Genomic DNA, 21,192 nt, shown 5'->3' on the forward strand with positions numbered 1-21,192 from the left:
AGCCATGACTTTTAACAAGTGATGAGAATGACTGCTAGGGCTTCACTACCACGTCATGGGCTCTCTACACTTGCCAACTATGAGCCATCCTACATAAGAAAGAGCTAATACGCAAATTAGACCAAACAACCAACCATACAACCTTCCGGACAAAGCCGGGGCTGCGAGGGCTGGCCAGGCTGCAAGGCGATGCAAGGGCCAGCCAAGGCAGCCAGAGCTGCGAGGGCCGAGCCCCTCGCACAAATTTGTGCATCGGGCCTCTAGATAAATGATAAAAGACAGACAAGAGGCATCACTGAGTAGTGGAAGGAAGGGAAGAGAAGGAAGGAACAGAAGAGAAGGAGAGAAGAAAGTAAATTAATATCTAGGTTGCCAGTTTCTTTTTCTAATTTTATCTTCCGCAAAATAGTAAGAGAGAGATAATATTATTCCTATTTTTACAGACAAAAGGAAAAATGTGTTCAGAGAAGGTAATCACTTGCTTGAAGTCACTCTGCTAGTCAGTGGCATAATTGGGCTTCCATCTACCACTCCCCCATTCTCATCATCCATTAAAGAACTACTGCCCTAATTTTGAAGGGCAGAGAACATAGACCCTCCAGTTATGAATGAAATAAAGTTCCCTAGCTGCCTCCTACCAACCTGTTCCAGCGGGAAGAAGGGGCAGTCCTAGCCAGGGGAGATGAAGACTACAGTTTTCAGCCATCCTGGTGGGGGCAAGCTGACTTGGAACCCAATAAATAGAGTTTGAGTTTTTCTGGCAGCATGTCAACCTCCAAGGGGACCTGAATGAGGGAAAAACAGAAATTCCACCAGCAGGTTCCAACAGGTGCTGTGAATACAGAGACTGGAGTGTGAGTCCCAACACCAGGCTCCTCAGGGAATGGGTTGAAGGACTTTTATTATGGAGAAAATGAGGAGAGACTTGGTTCTCATAGGGAACAGCAAAGTATTCATTAAAACCCATCAGCCTCTCATTGGACAACATGAGAAACAATCAAACACTAATGAATAAAATATTCCATACAGGCTGACTACTGCACTTTAAAAAAAATGGCATCATTTGTTTCCAGAATTGTAGAGGTCAAAATGGTAACCAAAGGGAGAAATCTTTTACAAGTAGCATTTTCTGGGAATTGGGACTGGGGAAGGGGGTGAAACTGCAGTCTCTAAAGAGAGATTTCCACCAGTGCTTTCACCCTGGGTATCTTCCTGCTCAAGCACTGGTCTCTCATCTCCATACTCAGACCTTCTTTCAGTACCTCAAACAGCCCTGAGTCATCTTTGGTCTCAGACATTAGCTTGCATCCTTCCTTCTGCCTAGAACCCTTTCCCTGCAGTCTTCACATTGGCTGGCTCTTTCTCATTCTTCATTCTCAACTTGAACATTGCCTCCTCCAGAAGCCCTCCCTGACTACCCAATATAAAGCAGTTTCCCCTTTCATCCCATTGTTTGTGTCCTGATAGCACTTACCACACTTTGCAATTTCCTTACTTATTCCTGTGTGTGTTTTATGTCTATCTGCACTTTTAGCTGGCATAGCTGTATTGTCCAACATGTCACACATGTCTAGACATGAAGTAGATCCTCAATTTAAATATTGCTGAATAACTGAACAAATGAAGCCTGGGTCTACCATGTCTGATGCTGTGTTTTCACCCCACATTCTTTTTTATTACTACTATTTAGGGTGAGCTTTATTTCAGATTCTCTGCTAGGCACTTCGCTTAGATTTCACTTAAGTCTCAAAACAATGCTGAGTGACAGGTGTTATTTCTCCAGTTTTACAGATTAAGAAATTTGGTTTCTTGCCTAGATCAACATGATAACTGAAATGGCCAGGATTCAAGCAAGGATGTGTCTAATTTCAGCACATTTGCTCTTTTCACTCTGTGACACTATTTCTAAGGAAAAAAGAGAGAATAGTGGGGATAATAATCTCTCCAACAACTGAATAACTGTGCTTCTCATTTATTTTTCTTTCTCCCCTTTTATTTGTTCATTCCATCTCCCCAGGCCCCCATTTCACATTGCAAGAAACACACATGTTCGCTGGCAGGGAAAATAATCCCTGTCACAGATAGCACTTTCTGCAACGCTAAAGTCAGAAAGCCACTCTGAATGCAGGCTCTTTTTCCATGGCTCTTATGGAAATCTCCTCTCATAATACCTATTTCAGAGCCTCAGTGCAGCAGACCTTAATGCACCATTCTCAACCCTTGACATTCAGAAAGATGCCCTTGACTAGCTGAGAGCTCCAGAAAAAGGCCAGATAATGCCCCCACCAACATCCCCGAAATTCAGGTCACACAAGAACTAACTTGCAAACTCCATTATGAGTGAAAATGGGGACAGGATGATAGAGGAGAGTACCCCAATATAATGGATAGAACTTGAAATTGCCTAGACTTGTCACTGGCCTATCACTGGCTTTAAATGCCCAAGTTCCAACTCTGCCAAAGATAAAATGTTTCTCGACAACCCGATTTCCAACCAGACCTCAACCATCTGCCATCCGTGAGCCATAATCTCTTTGTCTTCCTCTTTCATTGGTCCTCAGAAGCCCTCCATCCCCACTGCAGCTGTTTCATCTCCTTGGTGCGGGTGGATTCTGTCGCTCTGCCAGCTTAGCAGACCTGGTAGCTTTCTCAGCCCCAACAGGATAAGCCAGAGGGCTCAGAGAGAATTTTCTAAACCTCCTCACAACATGCCGACACACTTCCAGCCACCCTGTGGGCACGGGCACACAGAGGGCGGGAAGCAGAGCAGATGCCAGGCACAGCACACCTCGTACACAAATAAACACGGCAGAAGCAGCCAAAGCTCACGGGAGAAAATCCAAGTAGGAAATTCATCTCTTTTGAAATCCAAATTATCACACATGCCACCAAATTGTAGGCATTGAACAGAAGTCCCCAAGAACTGCCAGTGGCATCCGTGAGGTGGGCTCCAACTTAGAATATCCATTCACATTCCATTTAGTCTATTTCTGTCACACAGTACAAGGTAAAGTCTGCCTGTTACCTGCAACTGTTCACCAAACTACTTTTGTCATCATTCATTTCACATTTCTTGAGATCCTGCCATGTGTGAGACCCCATTCTAGTGGGGAAGCGATGATAAAGAAATACAAAATAAATATATGAAAGGGAAGGGGGAATGATCTTGTGCTACTAAATCAAGGACTACAAGGATTAAAAATTTGCCATCAGATTTAGCAAAGAGTTCATTGGTGACCTTGAGATTTAGCAAGGAGTTCACTGGTGACCTTGAGATTTAGCAAAGAGTTCACTGGTGACCTTGAGATTTAGCAAAGAGCTCATTGGTGACCTTGAGAAGTACAGTGGTGTTGTGGGTGAAAATCCTGAATGGTGTTCATTCCAGAGAGAATGAGACTGAAAGTAGTGGAGACAGAATAGAAAATGATTTTGATAAATTTTGCACTAAAGGAATACCAAAAGTGGGAAAGAAGCTGGAGGAGACTGGATATCAAGGGATGATACCACAATAACTCTTTCCTGAAATATTTATCCTGAAATATTGACCTGAAATACTTATCCTACCTTTGCCTTTTTTCATACTATTTATAAAAATACATTTTTAGGGTTAAACCATTCATTGCTTCGTTGTGAACTTCCCCCACTGAAAACACTGAGGTTGTTTTATGCTCAGGAAAAGGTACTGTCAGTGTACCTAAGCCCTCTCACCCATGCTTTAAGAAAAGTGTAGATGGCTGGTTATAACACCCAAATCAGTGCTGCTAACAGTTTCTTAAAACTGCTTTTTATAAGGGAGCTATCTGGGCAAGTATACACTTTGGGGTCATCCTGTTATCAATGTCATGACCCTATTGAGAACACTTGAAAAAAAACTTTGTACTTAGAAGCATGCCAACCCCACATCAGCCTAACAAAGCCCTCCCTAACCATTAAAAATGCATGTGAATGCTGGTTGTAGCATCTACTGAGGACTGTGTAATATTCTAACATTTGAACAGAAGATAATCGTTAAATATTATAATGCAGAGGTAACCCTTACTACTTGACCCTTTTTTACTCCTAAAGCTTACATAATACAATTAGTTTGAATTTATTCAATGTCCAAACATTTTGTTGGACAATTTGCTGAGTTGGTGAGTATTGTGGATTCTTAGACATCCTGGTATGTGAGGGAGTCAATGCCTCCTTGAGAACCTGTGTCCCCTGAATACACAGTTCCAAGTGAGGGGGCCACGAGGTCAAAAGAAATTGCAGGACAGAAGAAATACAAAGACCCAGCTTATACTTGACATCGGTGGTGAATGCGGCCTTTCACTGAGGAACTGCTGCCAGTCCTGACTTGTTTGGTTTGCATTCTCCGTGAATGTGGCTACCACCTGGCCCTGCTGAAAGTTCACTGTAAGACTCCTGCTTCCTCAGAATAATACAACCAGCAAAGCTACTTACATGCCAGCTGCTGACTAACAAAACTGTTGGTTATCTGTTATGGATGAGTCTTGGTCACTGTGCAGCATATTCTTTACAGGCAACAAAAGTTATGTCAGGGACACCGTTAGAAACCAATGAGATCTACAAATGGAAAACCTTTTTATTCTTTCTCTCATGCATGCTCTACTTTTTTATTTTTTGTCCTTCTTTTCCTTTGGAATTGTTTTGCAAGCAGTATTACCAATACATCTATGTCTGATCAGGAGTGGTTCATTTTGTAAAATATCACTGAAATGAACTATTGATGAATTACATTTGTTTTCTTTTCTGGACTATGGTTCCTTAGAAAAATTATATCTTCTTGGCTGCATGTATTTTTTTAAATACTTTTTTATGCATTTGGAAACAAGAAATAAAGGCCTTGTGTGGTAGGATAGGATTCTTTCACAGTTTTACAGGAAATGCATTTCAGGGATGCACACATAGGAAGATTGGAGGCATAGAGGCAAGATTTATTGGAGTGAAAACAAAAGCCTGCCCTTAGGTATAGCAGTAGGCCCAGTCTCAACCACAACCAGTTGGCTCTGCTCTGTCTCGTTCCAACCTCTGGGACCACAGGTTCACACTTTCCCACCAAGCCCAGGAGGGCCAGGACCCAGAGCTGCCATGCCATTATCCTGGCATCTGAGGCTCCAGTAGTCCAGTAGTCCAGCACAGTCTCTGTTCACATCCAGTCGGCTAGGGGCGCTGTGCTTCAGCCTATAGGCTGCTGAAGAGACCTCAAGCCTTTGTTAAGCTTTGATTATATGTCCTTGGGTTTGGGCGAGATCAGACTTTCTTTCAAAGCATCCAATCCTTGTGCTGGTGCCTCTCCTTATACAATCCCTTTCCTGGGTCTTTCGAGGTTTCATGTCCTTATTCTATCCAATCGTTTTCCAGGATTTTTCCAGGCTAGACTCCTCACTTTATGGTTGCCATTTTGGCTTCTACTACATGCGCCTCAGCAGAGACATTTCCCCTCACGTTATCCTTCCCCCTGTTAATCTGAGCGATTGCCCAGCCGTTATTCCCTGGGGAGATTGGAAAACCTTCTCTGTGATTAGCATTTGTTTGGCAGAGGGTGTAGCTGTTCCCTGGAGTCTGGGAAGCTGCCCCTTTCTAGTTGATCTGGCTTAATTAGATGTTTCTTTCCTGTTGATATCTAACTAACTGCCAACTGTAACACTTGGATTTTGGTGGAGCTGAAATACTGGGAAATATTAGGGGGGGAATGTTTTTTCAAGAGAGAGCTTATTCACCAGCTCATAGGCTAATTTTAAGCAGTTAATAGCCCCATGACAGGCCTATATTTTGATAGGAAGATATTTGAGAAAGAGAGCAACTATTTAGGGAGTGAAGAATTTGCATAGCAGTTGCTGGAACAACTGGCTCCCAGCCTGTCCAAACATTCTCCCAGATTCATAACATAAAATTAATGTATCAGAATGCACCTCCTGGGAGCTAAAACAACCAATTCACAAGCTGTCCTGCTCCCTGTTAGGGTTGAGCTGGCTCTCTGTTCTTCTGGATCCAAAGCATTCAAAACTAGGCCAAGTTCTTAAGCCCCTCAGGGAAATTACCTACTTATTATCACCTCATCATTCTGGCACTATAAAAAAGCAAACATAGGGAAGTTACTCACCCTGATCAAGACAAAATAGTTACTCATCTGCTTCTATTTGCTGCCACGGTTCTTAATTCTTCGGGGTGAATTTTCATTTGTGTTCATCGTTAACCTGGTCCACTCATCTAAGATATTGGTTACTTCATTGGAAGCTAAAGGACAGAGCAGCAGAGGGTCCTCAAAAGAAAGAAACAGTAGGGATTGTAAAGATTAAATTCACCTGTTCATTTTACAGATACAGAAACTAGGACTTTAAATAATAATAATAGCAACAGCATTTATTGAACACCTGCCATTTTCCAGGTGGCTTGGTTTTTTGAGCTTATCTGTAAAAATAGTTAAACTTCTCCAAGAATCTGCCAAACTCCTTTCTAACTATTTTACTCATATTAATTCACTTTTCTCATAGCAACTTATGAGGGAGATATCATTACTGTCCTTGTGTATAAAACAAAAAGATGATTTGTTCATGCTAACAGAACTAGTTAACTAGCCTATTATATGGTTATATATCATTTTATTATTTATAACATTTATTTATTTGATAATGCATATCACATAAATTATTTTATATAATAAATATTATTGAAATTATAAAAATCAATTTTTTCTAAAGGTTTCTATATATCAAGTATTTCATTCAAGTCTTTTAATAAGTCCATCATATCTTGATAAGGAAAACCAAGAAAAAATAATATGCCATATTCCATAGAGTAAAGGTCCTCTGATTCCACTAGATACTGAATTAAAACACCAACCTTGCATCTAGAGAAGGTGTTTCAAATTATCTATTGAATCAAAATCTGAAAAAAGAGTCAAAACAGTGGCTTTTATGGGTCCAGAGACTAGATTGATGTTAGCTGACAATCAGACAGAATATTTGAACTAGGGATGATTCTATATGTGTTTAATGTGTGTGTGTGTGTGTGTGTGTGTGTGTAATGTGTATATTTGGTATGTATTAGTGTAAATGTAGACTAACATTCTTAGCTTCTTTTGATTTATACTTTAGTCAAATATTTACAAAATTTTAAAACGAGACCATTTTAGAAACTGTAGGTAAAGCCCAATAAAAATTTAAATAAAAAAGCAGAGTGTCCAATATTTTTCACAAGTCAGTAAGTTACCAGTGACAAGGAGGAAGTCTCATCCCTAATTTCATTTTAAACCTAGAAATGCCTCTTTTCCTCATATCACAAATATAGGATAAAACACTATTTAAAAAAAAAAAAGGCATGCTTAAGATGCTTTATTCAGAAAGCTGCTAAAAATGTGCTCTTCCTATAAGTGCCTTTCTAGTTCTTTCTCAGCCTTTGTCACATTGGCCTGGGTAGTTCTGGGTCTGTGATTGCTGAGTGTGATCAATGGAGAATGCTTGAAGATAATTGAAAGCTCAGCTTGAATGGGCCTATAAAAGTAGCCAGTCTACTTGAAATTACAACCTGGACTCCTTGAAATGAAACTTGTCATGCCCAGCAAAATCTGTCATATCTGGGAATTCTTAGAGGAATTGAACTAGCCTGACAGATAGACTCAAAAACCAAGTAACCTGGAAAATGTCCCTGAGTTTTCCCTTCCTTCACATAATCAGGGATGCTAATGGTCATGCCTGGGCTGTCTTCCACGTTAGTTCCTGGTGGCACAGTGGTCATGTTTAGGTGGTCTTTGCAAAAAAGATGATGAGATCCTTGATAAGATAATTGTCTTGAATAATGAACGAATTCAGATCACATTTCTTCTTTTGGAAAAAAAAATCTTTTCATTGTCTGATTTGAGGGACTATTTCACTTCTATCAAGTCATAGGTCCATGAAGTTCTAGTACATTTGAATGTGGCCTTACTGGCTCTTTGAAAGCTCCTAGTTAATATTTTTTGAAGGAAAGGAAGATGGAAGGGAGGGGAGAAATGAAGAGGGAAAGAGAAGGGAAGGTTGAAATTACAACGAAAAGAAATATAGGGTTTGTATGAGAGATACAGCATTTGAGTGTTTCTTGAATGTTCCCATTCATCTACCCATACATAAGTTTCAAGCTTAGGGATGTTTTGCTGCAGTGGACAGATAAGGAAGTGGTGAAAAAGAAAGAAACATCTCTCACTGATGTCCAGAAATGAATAACAAGGTGACAGACCCAAAGACAGATGCTGGACAGAAAATAATTACATTCTGCTGCGTGCCACTGTTGCCGCAGTTATGTGTAGTAGCTTTATAATTGCTAGCTAAAAATATTCACCTTTTCATGACATTCTCCCATGCCTCTTTTCTTTGGAATTTGACTTTCTTTAGCAACTTGCTTTATTCTGTGCTAGTTCTGCTCGTGGCATCTAAGGAATTCTCTACGTGAAAAGTCCAAAGGAGCTGATGCTCAATGATAAAGCCTGCTTGAATAATCTGACCAATCAGTAGGTTCCTTGCCAAAGCCACAGAGAAAACACTCTAGACTGACTAGTAACCCTGACCCTTTCTTTGTATCAAGGCTTTTGTTTGTCTGTTCTCCTCCTCTGCAAGTTGATGGCTTTACAGGAAATAATAGGAAATAAATCCTGAACGTCAGAAAGCAAAAGGAAGAATAGCTAACTGTCATAATTCTTTTCCTCTAGTAGGTTTTTCTTTGCCTTTGAGTCCATTGAGTAGGGGAAGAGTCTGCACAAAATGAGGGGAAATGAGACTCCAGCAACAGAGCAGGTGGTTAGCATGGCCTGAGAGCTGTCAGACCTCCAGGGGGAGCAACAGGGCTCTGCTGCTGCTCTGCCTGTTCTCTCAGCAGGCTTTCCATTGGCTTGGAAGCTGTGGCCAGGCCATTGAAGAAAGAACACTCCCTGTAACCTCATTGTGGCTTCCATTCATTCTCCCGCCCTTCCATTGACTGCAGGAAACTGAGTCATCAGTAGAATGAGCGGAGGCCTTCAGCAGAGGAGTGTTTCAGAGGACAGTGCGGGAAGGGAAATCCAACTATGTCTTTGAATAAACTGCTTTAGCTTTAAGCCTCAGATACCTCTACTGGAAAACAAGAATATACTTTCCAGTGAGGGTACTTGGGAAGGTTAAGTGAGAGTTATACAGGTACAATGTCGAGGCATGCTTGCACACCATGGCTGCTATTATAAGGGCTCGCTTCTCTTCTCAACTGAGGCAGACATGTTTATTTCATTTAGTAACTGTAAGAGCCTGCAGATGTTCAATCCTTAACTTTCTAGTAGCAGAAAGAGCTCAAATAAGATTAACTAGAAAATTGTCCTGCCTAAAATATAATACTTAATTTACCTAAAGATCTCTTCTATAGAAACTTCAACTACTCAGAAGCAGGAAATAAGACATTAAAAAAAAAAAAAGACTTATTTGAATGCCAACATCAGTATCGGACAATCTGTGAACTAAATTCCACACAGCCATGGGCATTAAATCCCATGGAAACCACCGCTGTTCTGCTCAGTGTTGGTCTGGTATTCCTGCCCATTGCAGTTAGGAATCTGGGAGATAAAATGAATGGGCGTTGTTAGAAGAGTTAGAGAGTACAGTCAGGACCTTTTAAGTAGCAGACAAATAGCTCTAAACATGAGCAGACTGGGACCATTTATGGAAAGCCAGATAACTCTACTTTTCTTGAGTCAATGATAACAACACTAGTCACAAAAGAAAGCAACGGATTTTCAATTTGTATATGTTGTCTAAGATGACAAATGTGTCTGTTACATTTTCAAAAACATTGACTTATTTTTAATCGGCATTAATGGATAATCCCTACTTACCTGGAAACATCATTTCTATTGAGCATTTCATTCTTTAATATCTCCAAATACAACAGGCATCATTATATAACTGCATAATCGAGGTAATAGGGAATATGTGGGAAAATGCTAGCATTTGATGGAAGTGGTATATAGTCAAACATTTTTCTGATGGTTCTTTGTGGGAAAAGCAATGCTGATTGAAATGACATTCTGCCACCCAACAGAACACTCAAATTGCATATAGAGTTCTTTCTGGAACAATGATTATGTATTTAGCATTCCCCAGTCACATGACTCATGAGACCACTGTATATATGTGTGTTTGTGTGCACATGCACCTATCTCCTTATGGTTGTGATAGGGAAATGACTAGGTGTAAAACCTTCCTCCTCTTTTGCTCTCCACAGAGAGCAATTTGAAGAGCTTCTGTTCTTAGTCTTGGGGTTCTCCCCGTACATACACATTGCTCTGTGGCAGTTACAATCTTAAAAGTTATAAAGACCTCCCTTTCTCCACTTTCAGAATCTCCCCAGGGCCATGGCGTAGCTCTATTCAGACATTTCAACAAAGAGCTTGCTCTTTTTACTCATCAGTGCAGAGGTTTCGAGGGCCTGTGAGCAACAGAGACTCTATCCAGTTTGGTAGAGCACAGAGCACTGTCTGATTCACCTTCTACCCTCCAGGGTACTGACCTGGGCCTACGTTCTACTTTTGAGTCAAAAGGATATAAGTTATGGATAAACCCTTCACCTTCCCCCAAATTATTCCAGCTTCCCTATTTCTGTCACAAGTGGTCCCATGCTCTCAGCAATGAGGCTGGAAAACTAATAAGAGTCACCTTTGATCCCTCCCTGTCTCTTGACCCCTGAAAATCAACCGACCTCTGACCTGGAGAGGCTCTGAGCAGTCTTTAGTGCTGCACAGACCTGTGATTCAATCTTACCTCTGTTGTTTGCCAGCTAAATGCTCCTGGGTGCTCTTGGCTGAGCCTCATAGGATTAATAGGTATAAAATGCTTGATATATATACCCTGGTATATAGTGAATTATGTCCAGATTCCTTAACCCTAAAAATCTTCCTTCATAAGTCACCTTCCTTTACATGTCGGCTTCCCTTTACCCAGTGCTCCAGCCAAGTTGAATATTCATATGTAATTTTTTGATGTTCATTTATCTCTTATTTTCTGTTATCATTTTCTTCTTCCTGATCCACCTCACACTACACTTCCCTATTGAATCTCTAATACCTCACAAAGTCCAGATCAAATCCTGGACTTCTCAATGAAGTTCTTGAGTCACACCCGGCAGAAGTGACCTACAGTCTTTCCCGAGTGGTAGTTTTCTTGTGACCATCATCTCAGCTCTCTCATTCTCATCATGTTTCAATCTCTTTCTCCCCACATGTTTTCCCATGTAACACATGTACATATGACATGGAACAGTAAATTAATTATCAGAGGGAGAGAGAAAATAATTGTTTTGTTTGAGAGAAAAGCTATTCCTCTTAGTCATCTTTAAAAAAGTTAATAATCTCCAAATCTTGCAATTTTTTGAAGGATATTTAACCTCAGAGCAGTTAACAACAATTGTTTATATAGTGGGCAACAATGAGAACATGGTCAACTATTCAATGGGAAGATACAGGCTGTGTGCCTGAATGAGCCCAAGGAGAGAGGGGTTACTGGGCTATAGGGAAAAACAATAGACTTGACAAACTGCATCATTCTTTCTTTGAATTAATTCCCTCTGAGCTTGAAAGACTAGAAAACTTTTCCAAGTAAGGTTCATTGTCAGTTGGTACAATATGATAGTGATGGGCTCTTCCTTTTACCATTTAGCAAGTGTCATGTTCTTCCACTGGCAGGTCAGAAAATGCAGCTTCATTTTTAATTAGCCAAACTGGGTCAAGGGAAACCTGATTACAGGAAAAACCTACCAGGGATGCTTTTTGTTGTTCTTTGTGTTTCCATTCTTGTCTTCTGACAAGGGAGGCTCTTGCTTCTTATTCCTCTCAAGTGGCCCTAGAAAAAAGCTGTGGAGAAAACACAAATTACTATCTAGAACTGAAAAAAAAAAATAGCAATTACAGCAGCATCTCCAGGCTGGGCACTGTGTAAATAAGCAGGGATTTTTCTCTGCTGGAGGGACTGAGCCAGGCACCCGGGAACAAGAAGAGAGCAGCCCCTCGCAGGCATGCAAGCTAAAAAGGAAGAGGAGGGTCTACGAGGGTTTGACTTCCATGTAATGTTTCTTTGTGATTTTTCTATTTTATTTGCCATTGCGTAACACAAAATTATAATTGTGCTTCTTCATGTGCAAATGCTTTCAAGTATTTTAACTCAAACAAACACAAAATTCAGAATTATCTTGGGACAGACACATACCCTAGGATGTCCTGGCACTGGCCCAATATGTCCTTCAAACATATGTGCACACATTTACAAAGCAGCCCCAGATTTTCTTTATCTTCTCTCAGGCTAAAAATTTACTTTAATAATGGTTCTTAGGACCACAGGTGACCTTCTTGACAAAATGGCAGTATCTGTTTTGCTTATGATTAGCCTACAAAGCTGCAAATGCTATTGAGCAATACAATGAAAACCTGATTCTTTGAAATGACCATGATTTTGATCAAGTGAAAAGTAAAAATGAATGAACAAATTGACATGTAAATCTAATTATAGAGGAGATTATTTAAATAATAAGAGTTCTAAGAATAACTACATATCAATAAATTTTAAAATAAGCTCAACCAATGGACACAGACAACAGGGGGGTGAGGGCATAAGTGGTGGGGGGAGTGTTGGGGGACTATTAAGGGGATGAAGACACATATGTAATACCTTAAATCAATCAATAAAATAATAATAAAATAAATAAAATCTACATGACATGTTTGATTATCTAAGAAAATATATGAAATTGATTGAAGGAGAAGCAGAAAACCTGAATTGACCATAACTTGAAAAATTCATAAAAGTGATCTATCCCTAAAAATGCTTCAGTGCTAGATAGTCATGGTTCAATTCCCATTATGGTATATGCCCGGGTTGCAGGCTTGATTTCCCAGTGTGAGGTGTGCAAGAAGCAGCTGATCAATGATTCTCTCTCGTCAAGTTTCTATCTCTTTCTCTATTTCCATCTCACTTCCTCTCAGAAATATATATATATGTATGTATATATTAGCCAAAATTCCACTTTTGCCCCCAGATTTTTAATCCAGGGAAACCTCAAATTTTCTTCCCATGAGTGCAGAGCAGATAAGATGTGCCTCTCACCTCCCAGGTGGATTCTGTAGGGGCATCAAGAGCTATTTGAGGCAATGTCCAATGGCACTTTGGCCAAACTATGGTTGCACAGAAGCAGATTTCTGTGGAAATCCTATGGAATTGGGGCACATCTCTACCAAATGGGTCTTACCAAAAGTCTCAACTGTGACCCATAAGCCAAACACAGTACCTAAATGCATCTTGTCTGGCTCTCTGTATTTTTTACATTTTTTCAGTTCAAGTGCCTGTGAAGGTATTTCATCTTGAAATCTCTGTCTTATAATCATTCCAGGACATAAACTGATACAAAAGAATTAGACAACACACAAGTGCTTATATGATCTTTTTCCTTCCCCTCATGTTATCCCCAAAGATTGAGGCACAAGACAGAAAGGTGAGATTTACTGAGTTCCAGCCACAGCTGTCCTTCTATCTAGTTGTTGACCTTAAGCATTAAGTCTTTTTCTCTGGGCATTAGATCAGAAAATTTCTAAGGCAACTGAGAGTTTAACAGTTGATGGTTCTGTGTCCATTTCATCCACGATAGTAGAAAAACTTAGAATTATATATTAACACATTCTATAAAGTTTACTCCCTATGTAATTGGAAATAGGCAAGCACTATTATTATATTTTCCCATTTACAGACAGGAAAATCAATGCCTAAAGTAGTTGAATACAATAGTAATTCAATGTATGTAGCTATTCTAAAAATCTTTTGACTTCCTTAAGTAGCTTCCCTCTGACTTGGGGGGGAAAAAAAGTCTTTATTGTTCTTAAGCATTATTTGGGGGCTTTGTGTTAATCCAACATGTATTAATTCTTTCCCAGAAAACAATTTTCTCCCCTGGATATATTACTTAATTATTCTCAAAATGTTTCAAGGTTATGGAAAGAACTGAAGGATCCAGAGGCATCACAACATTGAAACCCTTGAGTAACAATTGCTGAGGAGTAAGTGTAGGGATGGCTATATTGCACACATACATATACATGCATGCATATAGACACATAACAGGGCCATTTACTGAAAGACATACTAACTGACTATTTTTAAACACTTAATTACTCAACTCATCATTTACATTATGATTTACACATTTCTGTAAATACGACAAGTTTTAATTTTACAACTGAAAGGTTAGTAGAGGACATTGTCCTTGGTTTCTGGTTTCTCCTCGTTGTCACTGTAATCAATGCAGTTACCTAAGATGGTCTCTGGTAGGAGGTGGTTGAAGCATCTCCCTCTCAGTGAACTGCAGAGCCCTCTAGTTGAATACTTGCAGTGTATGCTTTCCCTGTGGTTAAGAATCTGCCTTAAAGATGTTGAAATAGTCTGCATTCAGATATGATCTCAATAATTTAATTTCTCTTGGGGGGAAAATGCATTGCTAATGGCCATGTCTCACATTGCAGATTACAGTATTTCGGATGGGATCAGAAGGACACCAGGATATTGATTTAGCTATCCTGACAGCTTTGCTCAAAGGTAAGAGTTGCTGTGTCCAGAGAGTGCAAAAATAATTTAAATCAATTAACATAGCAACTTTATGTACCTTAATAGTGGTTATAAATCCATATGATATTGTGACACATCCTATCCTGGATAGCATAAGAACCTCTCCTGTAAGACACTATATTACTGCTATTAAATTTTTTCTATAATGGAGCTGTTATAGAATGACTCAAGTTCATAAAACTTAAGTATACTACAATTCAGTCATGTACACTGAATCATAGAACTACATAAAGTTAACAGGCTACTGTAATATGTAAGAAACTGAGTTACTGAAGTTATTTAATAATTATTGCCCTAACTACTTTTAAAAATCACTTAATTTGGCATAGATAGATAGATAGATAGATGATAGACATAGAGATATCATAATACATTAAAATGGAAAAATTTCTAAAACCAGTTAGAGCAAAAGAGAAAGAAACCAAAAAAGTAGGCTACTGTACTTTTTATAATTGAACATTATAAAGTGTTTCATCTATCCCAGGTTAAGAACCTCTGCTCTAAAGCATTTGATACCAGTGAAATAAAAAATATATACATGCACAAGAACTAAGGGACTGTGCATGGGTTGAACCACAAAGCATGCCCTTGGTCCCCTTCTCCATTTATGAGACAAAATTAAAAGTTGAGGCAAGTAACTCTCTGATATCTGCTAATTCTATATAATAAAAGGCTAATATGCAAATTTACTGAACAACCAGTCACTATGATGTGTACTAACCACCAGGGGGCAGACCTCAATGCAGGAACTGCCCCCTGGTGGTCAGCATACTCCCAGTGGGGGAGCCGCTCAGCCAGAAGCCCTGAGCTCACAGCTGGCAGCTTAGGCCCGCTTTCCAGGGATGTCAATTAGACATCACACAAGTGCTTGAGGGCTCCCAGACTGCAAGAGGGCACAGGCTGGGCTGAGAGATGCCCCTGAGAACATAAATTTTTTGTACCAGGTCCCTATAGTCTTATATAAAACTAAGAAAACATAATAAAACTGATAGCTAACATTTAGGATTTTTTAAGTACCCAACACTGTCTTAGATGCATTCAGTGTATAAATTCATTTAATCTGACCAGTTCAATACAAGGTCCATTTTATAATTAGGGAAATTCAATAATATGCCCAAGTTCAGATAGCCTGAACTCATAGACCTCACTTATATATACCTCCAAGGCATTCCAGTCCCATTGGTAATAAGATGTGGAGCATCATATTTATCACCTTGAACCAAAATGGAGACGTTGCCCAATTATTAAAACATATTACTATTGCCCTGGCCAGTGTTCTCAGAGGTTAAAGCATGAGCCCCATGAACAAAGGGTCTTGGGTTTGATTCCTGGTCAAGAACATGTACCTGGTTTGCAGGTTCAATCCCCTGGCCCCAGTTGGGGTGCATGTAGGATGCAACCAATCAGTGTGTCTTTTACCTCAATGTTTCTCTCTCTCTCTCTCTCTCTCTCTCTCTCTCTCTCTCTCTCTCTGTCTCTGTCTCTGTCTCTGTCTCTCACTCTCTTCTTCCCTCTCTTCCTCCCTCCCTCCCTCCCTCTCAATCTCTCCCATCCACTTTCTCTAAAAAGCAATGGAAAAATATCCTCAGGTGAGGATTAACAAAAACAAAAACAAAAACATATTAGTCATCATATATCATCCATTGAAAATATTTTCTTCCTCTTTCAGTATTTTGTGATTTAAAATTGTGCTTTTCCTTTAAATCAGTCTTAGAATTTATTTGTTGTAATGTTTTCTGAATGTTTTATTCATAATAGAGCATAGGAATATATTTTATATTATAATCAAGTAGTTATACATATTTAGAAAACTGAAATTAAGGTGAGTTAATGTTTTCATAGATTCTGGATGGTGAAATTCTATATTTTTTATCATCTTTAATGTGACTATATCCCACTGAAAAGGTATCATGACCCACTAATGGGTCATAACCTGAAGTTTATAAAACACTGCCCTAGAAGATTAAAGGAAATTGTGATTGCTCTAAAAATTAACATTTTAATCACTATAATGAACCTTATTTATGTAGCAGTTGATGCTAATGGGAATTTATGCTGTTAAAAGATTATGGCGTGTCAACTCTATTTTGCAAAGGCTTTTAAATGCTCTCTGATTTTGACCCAGTTGGTTTGTGGAGTATATCAAGCATATTCTTTTGCTGACTTTCTTAGAGGCCAAGAGCATACTTGTATCAGTTGCGGATTCTTTAGTTTGTTAAATTATTCTTCCTATGTCTTTTTTATTATGCCTGAGCAAGTAACATTGTTTGCACTTAATTGTTCTACAATAATACTTAGTTTTCAGTTATCTAATGCATGAGGAGTCTTTGTATAGTACAGTTCTTATTCTCTCCATTATCAGAGAAAACCAAAAGTTAAATAGGAGAAGCAGGAGAGAGCTATGGAACTAACCACTGGTTGGTCCATAAATCCAGATCCTGTGGGGCATGGGGAAAGGGAGACAGGAAACCAAGTAGCTTTGGGGAAAGTCTACTTTGCAGCCCTTGTTTCAGATCCCATTGGGTTTAATTTTCTCCCAGATCTGTATGTATAAAAGAATACTGTTTATGATACAGACCTATTGAGTATCTGTTCAAAATGAAGAGAACAAAGTGAATACTGTCACAGAGATCTGAGGCCCTTATCTTTTTCAAAGGATAGCCTGGGGTAGCTTTGAGAATAGGTGACATTACATATGTCATTCACATTAAGTAACCATTCTCTGAGATTTGTGGTCTGAGGCTGGAGATTGTACACCCTTCTTCCCCCTATCACTTCCCCCCTCCCTAGCCACACACTCCCAGGAGAATCTAAGGAGATGGCACAGAGAAAACACAGCACAGTGAATGTCCAGATAAACAACAAATTTAGAGCATAATCGTGTCCCAAATATTGCATGGGGTATACTTACACTAAAAAAAACTAAAACAAAAACAAAACAAAACATATAAACATAACACATTGATACAGACAGTAATGTGGTGCTAGCCAGAGGGAAAGGAGGTGGGGACTAAGTGGAGTTGGGTAAAAGGGCGGGGGGAATGGGATGGAAAGAGACTTTGCTTGGAGTGGTAGGCATGGCACAGTGTGCAGATGATGTTTTGTTGAGTTGTACATTTGAATCCTATATGGTTTTGCGAATCAATGTCACCCCAATAAGCTCAATTGAAAAAAAAAGAAAGAAAAAAAAAGAATCTAGAAAGGTCACCTAGTTTCTTTGACTGCCAGGGCCTGCCTAAACAATAGCAACCAGGAAAAAAAAACTTACACTGGAAAAGACCCTAAATTTATCTTAAACTATCAGATATTGTCAACAGCTCTCTTAGTCACCTCCTACTGTCTGTGTCTCTCATGCAGCAGCATAAATCTCTTGATCCAGGCTCAATGAAGCCAGAAAACATCTGCTCATAGCAGAAGTTGTAAATAGTGTTTGACCCTTTCTGTGGATAAAATTACTCCCTATTTTTTTCTTTTTTCTTTTTTTCTTTTTTTGTACACCTTGGATTTGACCTTGGAAAATCAAATAATGTGGGTGTACACTCTCATAACTATACATGCACTAAAGAATAATATGTGTTGATTGCTGCCCTTCCTAAATGAGAAATTCTTTTTCTTTTGAGTTTAATTGTCATTGGTAAAGAAGTTCATCTGCAGCATGGAGAGAATGTAAAGTTTACTGCTTACTTCTTTTTTCTGGAAAACAACTTAAAAGGGCTTAAAGAAAGTTCAAAACATTGTGCTCCCAACTGTCCAGATCATCAAAACAAGGAAATTCTGAAAAATAGTCACAGCCTGAGGAGATATGACGACTAAATGTAATATGGTTTCTTGGATGTAACCCTTGAGCACAGAAAAGAAAGTATTAGGTTAAAAACTGAGAAAATATGATAGGAAAAGGAGAAAGCATCTTATTGAATCCTATATAATAAAACTTTAATATGCAAATCGACCAAATGGCAGAACAACCGGTAGCTATGACATGCACTGACCAACAGAGGGCAGGCCCTTTTTGCAGGAGCTGCCCCCTGGTGGTCAGTGTGCTCCCAACCAGGGGAGCACCGATCAGTCAGAAGCTAGTCTCATAGCTGGTGAGAAAAGCCAGCAGTCAGCTATCCCCAAAGAGGTCCCGGATTGCAAGAGGGTGCAAGCTGGGCTGAGGGACCACCTTACCCCCACCCCAGTGCATGAATGCCATGCACCAAGGCCTCTAGTTAACTATAAGAGTCAAGTACATATATGATCAAAGTATTATACCACATATAGGCAATATTTGCATAAAATATCTGAATAAATCACATAAGCATTTATAATGGCTGATCACTGTTGATTGAAGAAATGATTAGAAATACCATTGGAGAATCTAAGCAAGAGATACCTTGGTATGAATATGGAATTAACAACAAATAATTTGTAGGCAATCAAATTTCCCTATGATCTTATATAGTCAGTTCAGAGAAAATTACCTAGTGTCTACCATTTTATTTCACATGTTTTAGTCCTTCAGACATAATTCATGCTAATCAATACTAATAAACTATTACTTATAATTACTTATAGGTACTTAAGTAGATGATGACACTTCTTTTTAAGATATGCATTTGTAAGTTTGTTCAAACCTTAAAGAAAAAAAGTTTGAAATAAAAATTCAAATGCCAATCTGAAACAAATACAAAATAACAGTGAATGTAAGGTGTAATTGAAAAATCAAATTTTAAAATGTCAAATGCCAAAAGTATAGCCAATATATTCTAGCTTCAGGAAAATTTCAAAAATTCCATTGATCAATTTAGATCATACCAAACAAAGAAAATCTTTATGTCCAACCATTTTCCTTTAAAATTATATCTTTTAAGAAAACTAAATGAAAATAAAAGTGAATAAAATCTTTAAAAATATTTTTTAATATTTCAAAACTACTTCTGAATGCATGCTCCTCCAACTCTATGAACTACAAACTGCAGTTATTAAAACAAACTAGTACGTACTGACATCAGTAGGCAATTAGTCTTGCTAAATAACTCATTTGTTAAATGACTTACTCCATAGTGAAATAAAAATGTTGGAATACATTCTAAAGTAGTTTATGTCCAATGATTCTATGCACCAAATAGATCTCATAAACAACTAACTTCCTGGTGTATTCGCAGAAGCTCAGATGACTCATGAATGGGTTTTATGGGAATTAATTATGGCCCAACTTTAAAGAGAAAAAAAGTATTTCTAATTATGTGTTCCATCTTTCACATCCCTCTTTCTTGGGTATAGATAGCTTAATACAACACTTGCATATTGCTTTCCTTTTAATAACTTTTTTTTTTTAACCTGGAACTGTTTGGATAGTTTTATTAAGGCAAAAAAAAAAAAAAAAAAAAAAAAAAAAGAGAGAGAGAGAGACATTGATGTTAATACTTTCATCACTCATGAGATACAAATTTATCATAGTTATTAAATATTATACAGATGGAAGTAGATGGAATTTTTACCAAGAGATCTGCAAAGTCAAAATGTCTGGCATCTTCACTTTATTTTAGATTCAAAATGGGATGGGGGTAAATTGTGGTTGAACAGTAAAATATTTCAGTTGAAAAATGACTTAAATTTTTGGAAGAACATTTGTTTGCAACCTTAAGTTCTATATCTAATCTACCAGTCACTTGTGAAGGTAGAATAAAGACATTGCCAGACATGAGTCATCAAAAACTTCAATTCCCATGAACCACCTTCTTTGGAAATTACTGAAGCATGGGCCCCACCAAAATGAAAGAGGAAACAAAACAAAACAGAAAACATGGAACATACAAGACATGAGCTCTGACATAGGAGAGAGGTGTTGGAAATCCCTGGATAATGAGGAAAGAGAGGCTCAAGGTGACAGTTGTGCACCAGGTGTAGGAGGAGAAAGCAGGAGCTGTCAGACCTCCCTTAGGCTTAAGTCTAACCGGCAGTGTCACTTCTGCTACATTCTACTGGCTAATGCCAGTCACAAGACCAGCCCAGATTCAGTGCAGGAGTGGGGAAATACTATCAATAAGAGTGTGAATACTGAGACATAGAGTCCCTTGGAAACTCTCTTTGAAGGCCAATTACCAAGGAGAACCAAAATAATCAGCTACTCGAAATGAATGGTTGCCTATGAAAAAAGAGAACTGGGGTGATGAGATTTGTGATTTTTTAAAATATATTTTTATTGACTTCAGAGAGGAAGGGAGAGAGAGAGGATAGAAACATCAGTGATTAGAGAGAATCATTGATTGGCTGCCTCCTGCATGCCCCCTACTGGGGATTGAGCCTGCAACTGCAAACTGGGCCTGTGCCCTTGACCAGAATCAAACCCGGGGCCCATCAATCTGCAATTTGACGCTCTATCTACTGAGCCAGACCAGCTAGGGCGAGAGTTGTGATTTTTATAACAAATCTCTGCATGCATAACTTTAGTAAAAGTAAAGTACAAAACGGTCCCTGGATTACCTTTTCAAATAAAGAGACAATGAGTAAAAGAAAAAAATACCTAAAGTTAGGAATCATCAATGCAACAATTTCAGCAAATGTCCCAGAACTCCAGAGCATATTTTTTTTTGTTTTTGTT

At 38.8% G+C, this 21,192-nt stretch overlaps 1 protein-coding gene across 15 annotated transcripts in view; it reads left to right on the top strand.

Moving 5' to 3' along the window:
• Window positions 1-21,192, top strand: part of TRPM3 (transient receptor potential cation channel subfamily M member 3) — a 663,453-nt gene that overhangs the window by 534,243 nt on the left and 108,018 nt on the right. For all 15 annotated transcript variants that reach the window (XM_045580124.1, XM_045580129.1, XM_045580126.1 and 12 more), the window contains one exon: window positions 14,504-14,576. In XM_045580124.1, the coding sequence (XP_045436080.1) occupies window positions 14,504-14,576 (73 nt within the window). The remainder of the gene's footprint in view (window positions 1-14,503; window positions 14,577-21,192) is intronic.

Source organism: Pipistrellus kuhlii, unplaced genomic scaffold (genome assembly GCF_014108245.1).
Source record: "Pipistrellus kuhlii isolate mPipKuh1 unplaced genomic scaffold, mPipKuh1.p scaffold_m20_p_12, whole genome shotgun sequence".
Classification (NCBI taxonomy): domain Eukaryota; kingdom Metazoa; phylum Chordata; class Mammalia; order Chiroptera; family Vespertilionidae; genus Pipistrellus; species Pipistrellus kuhlii.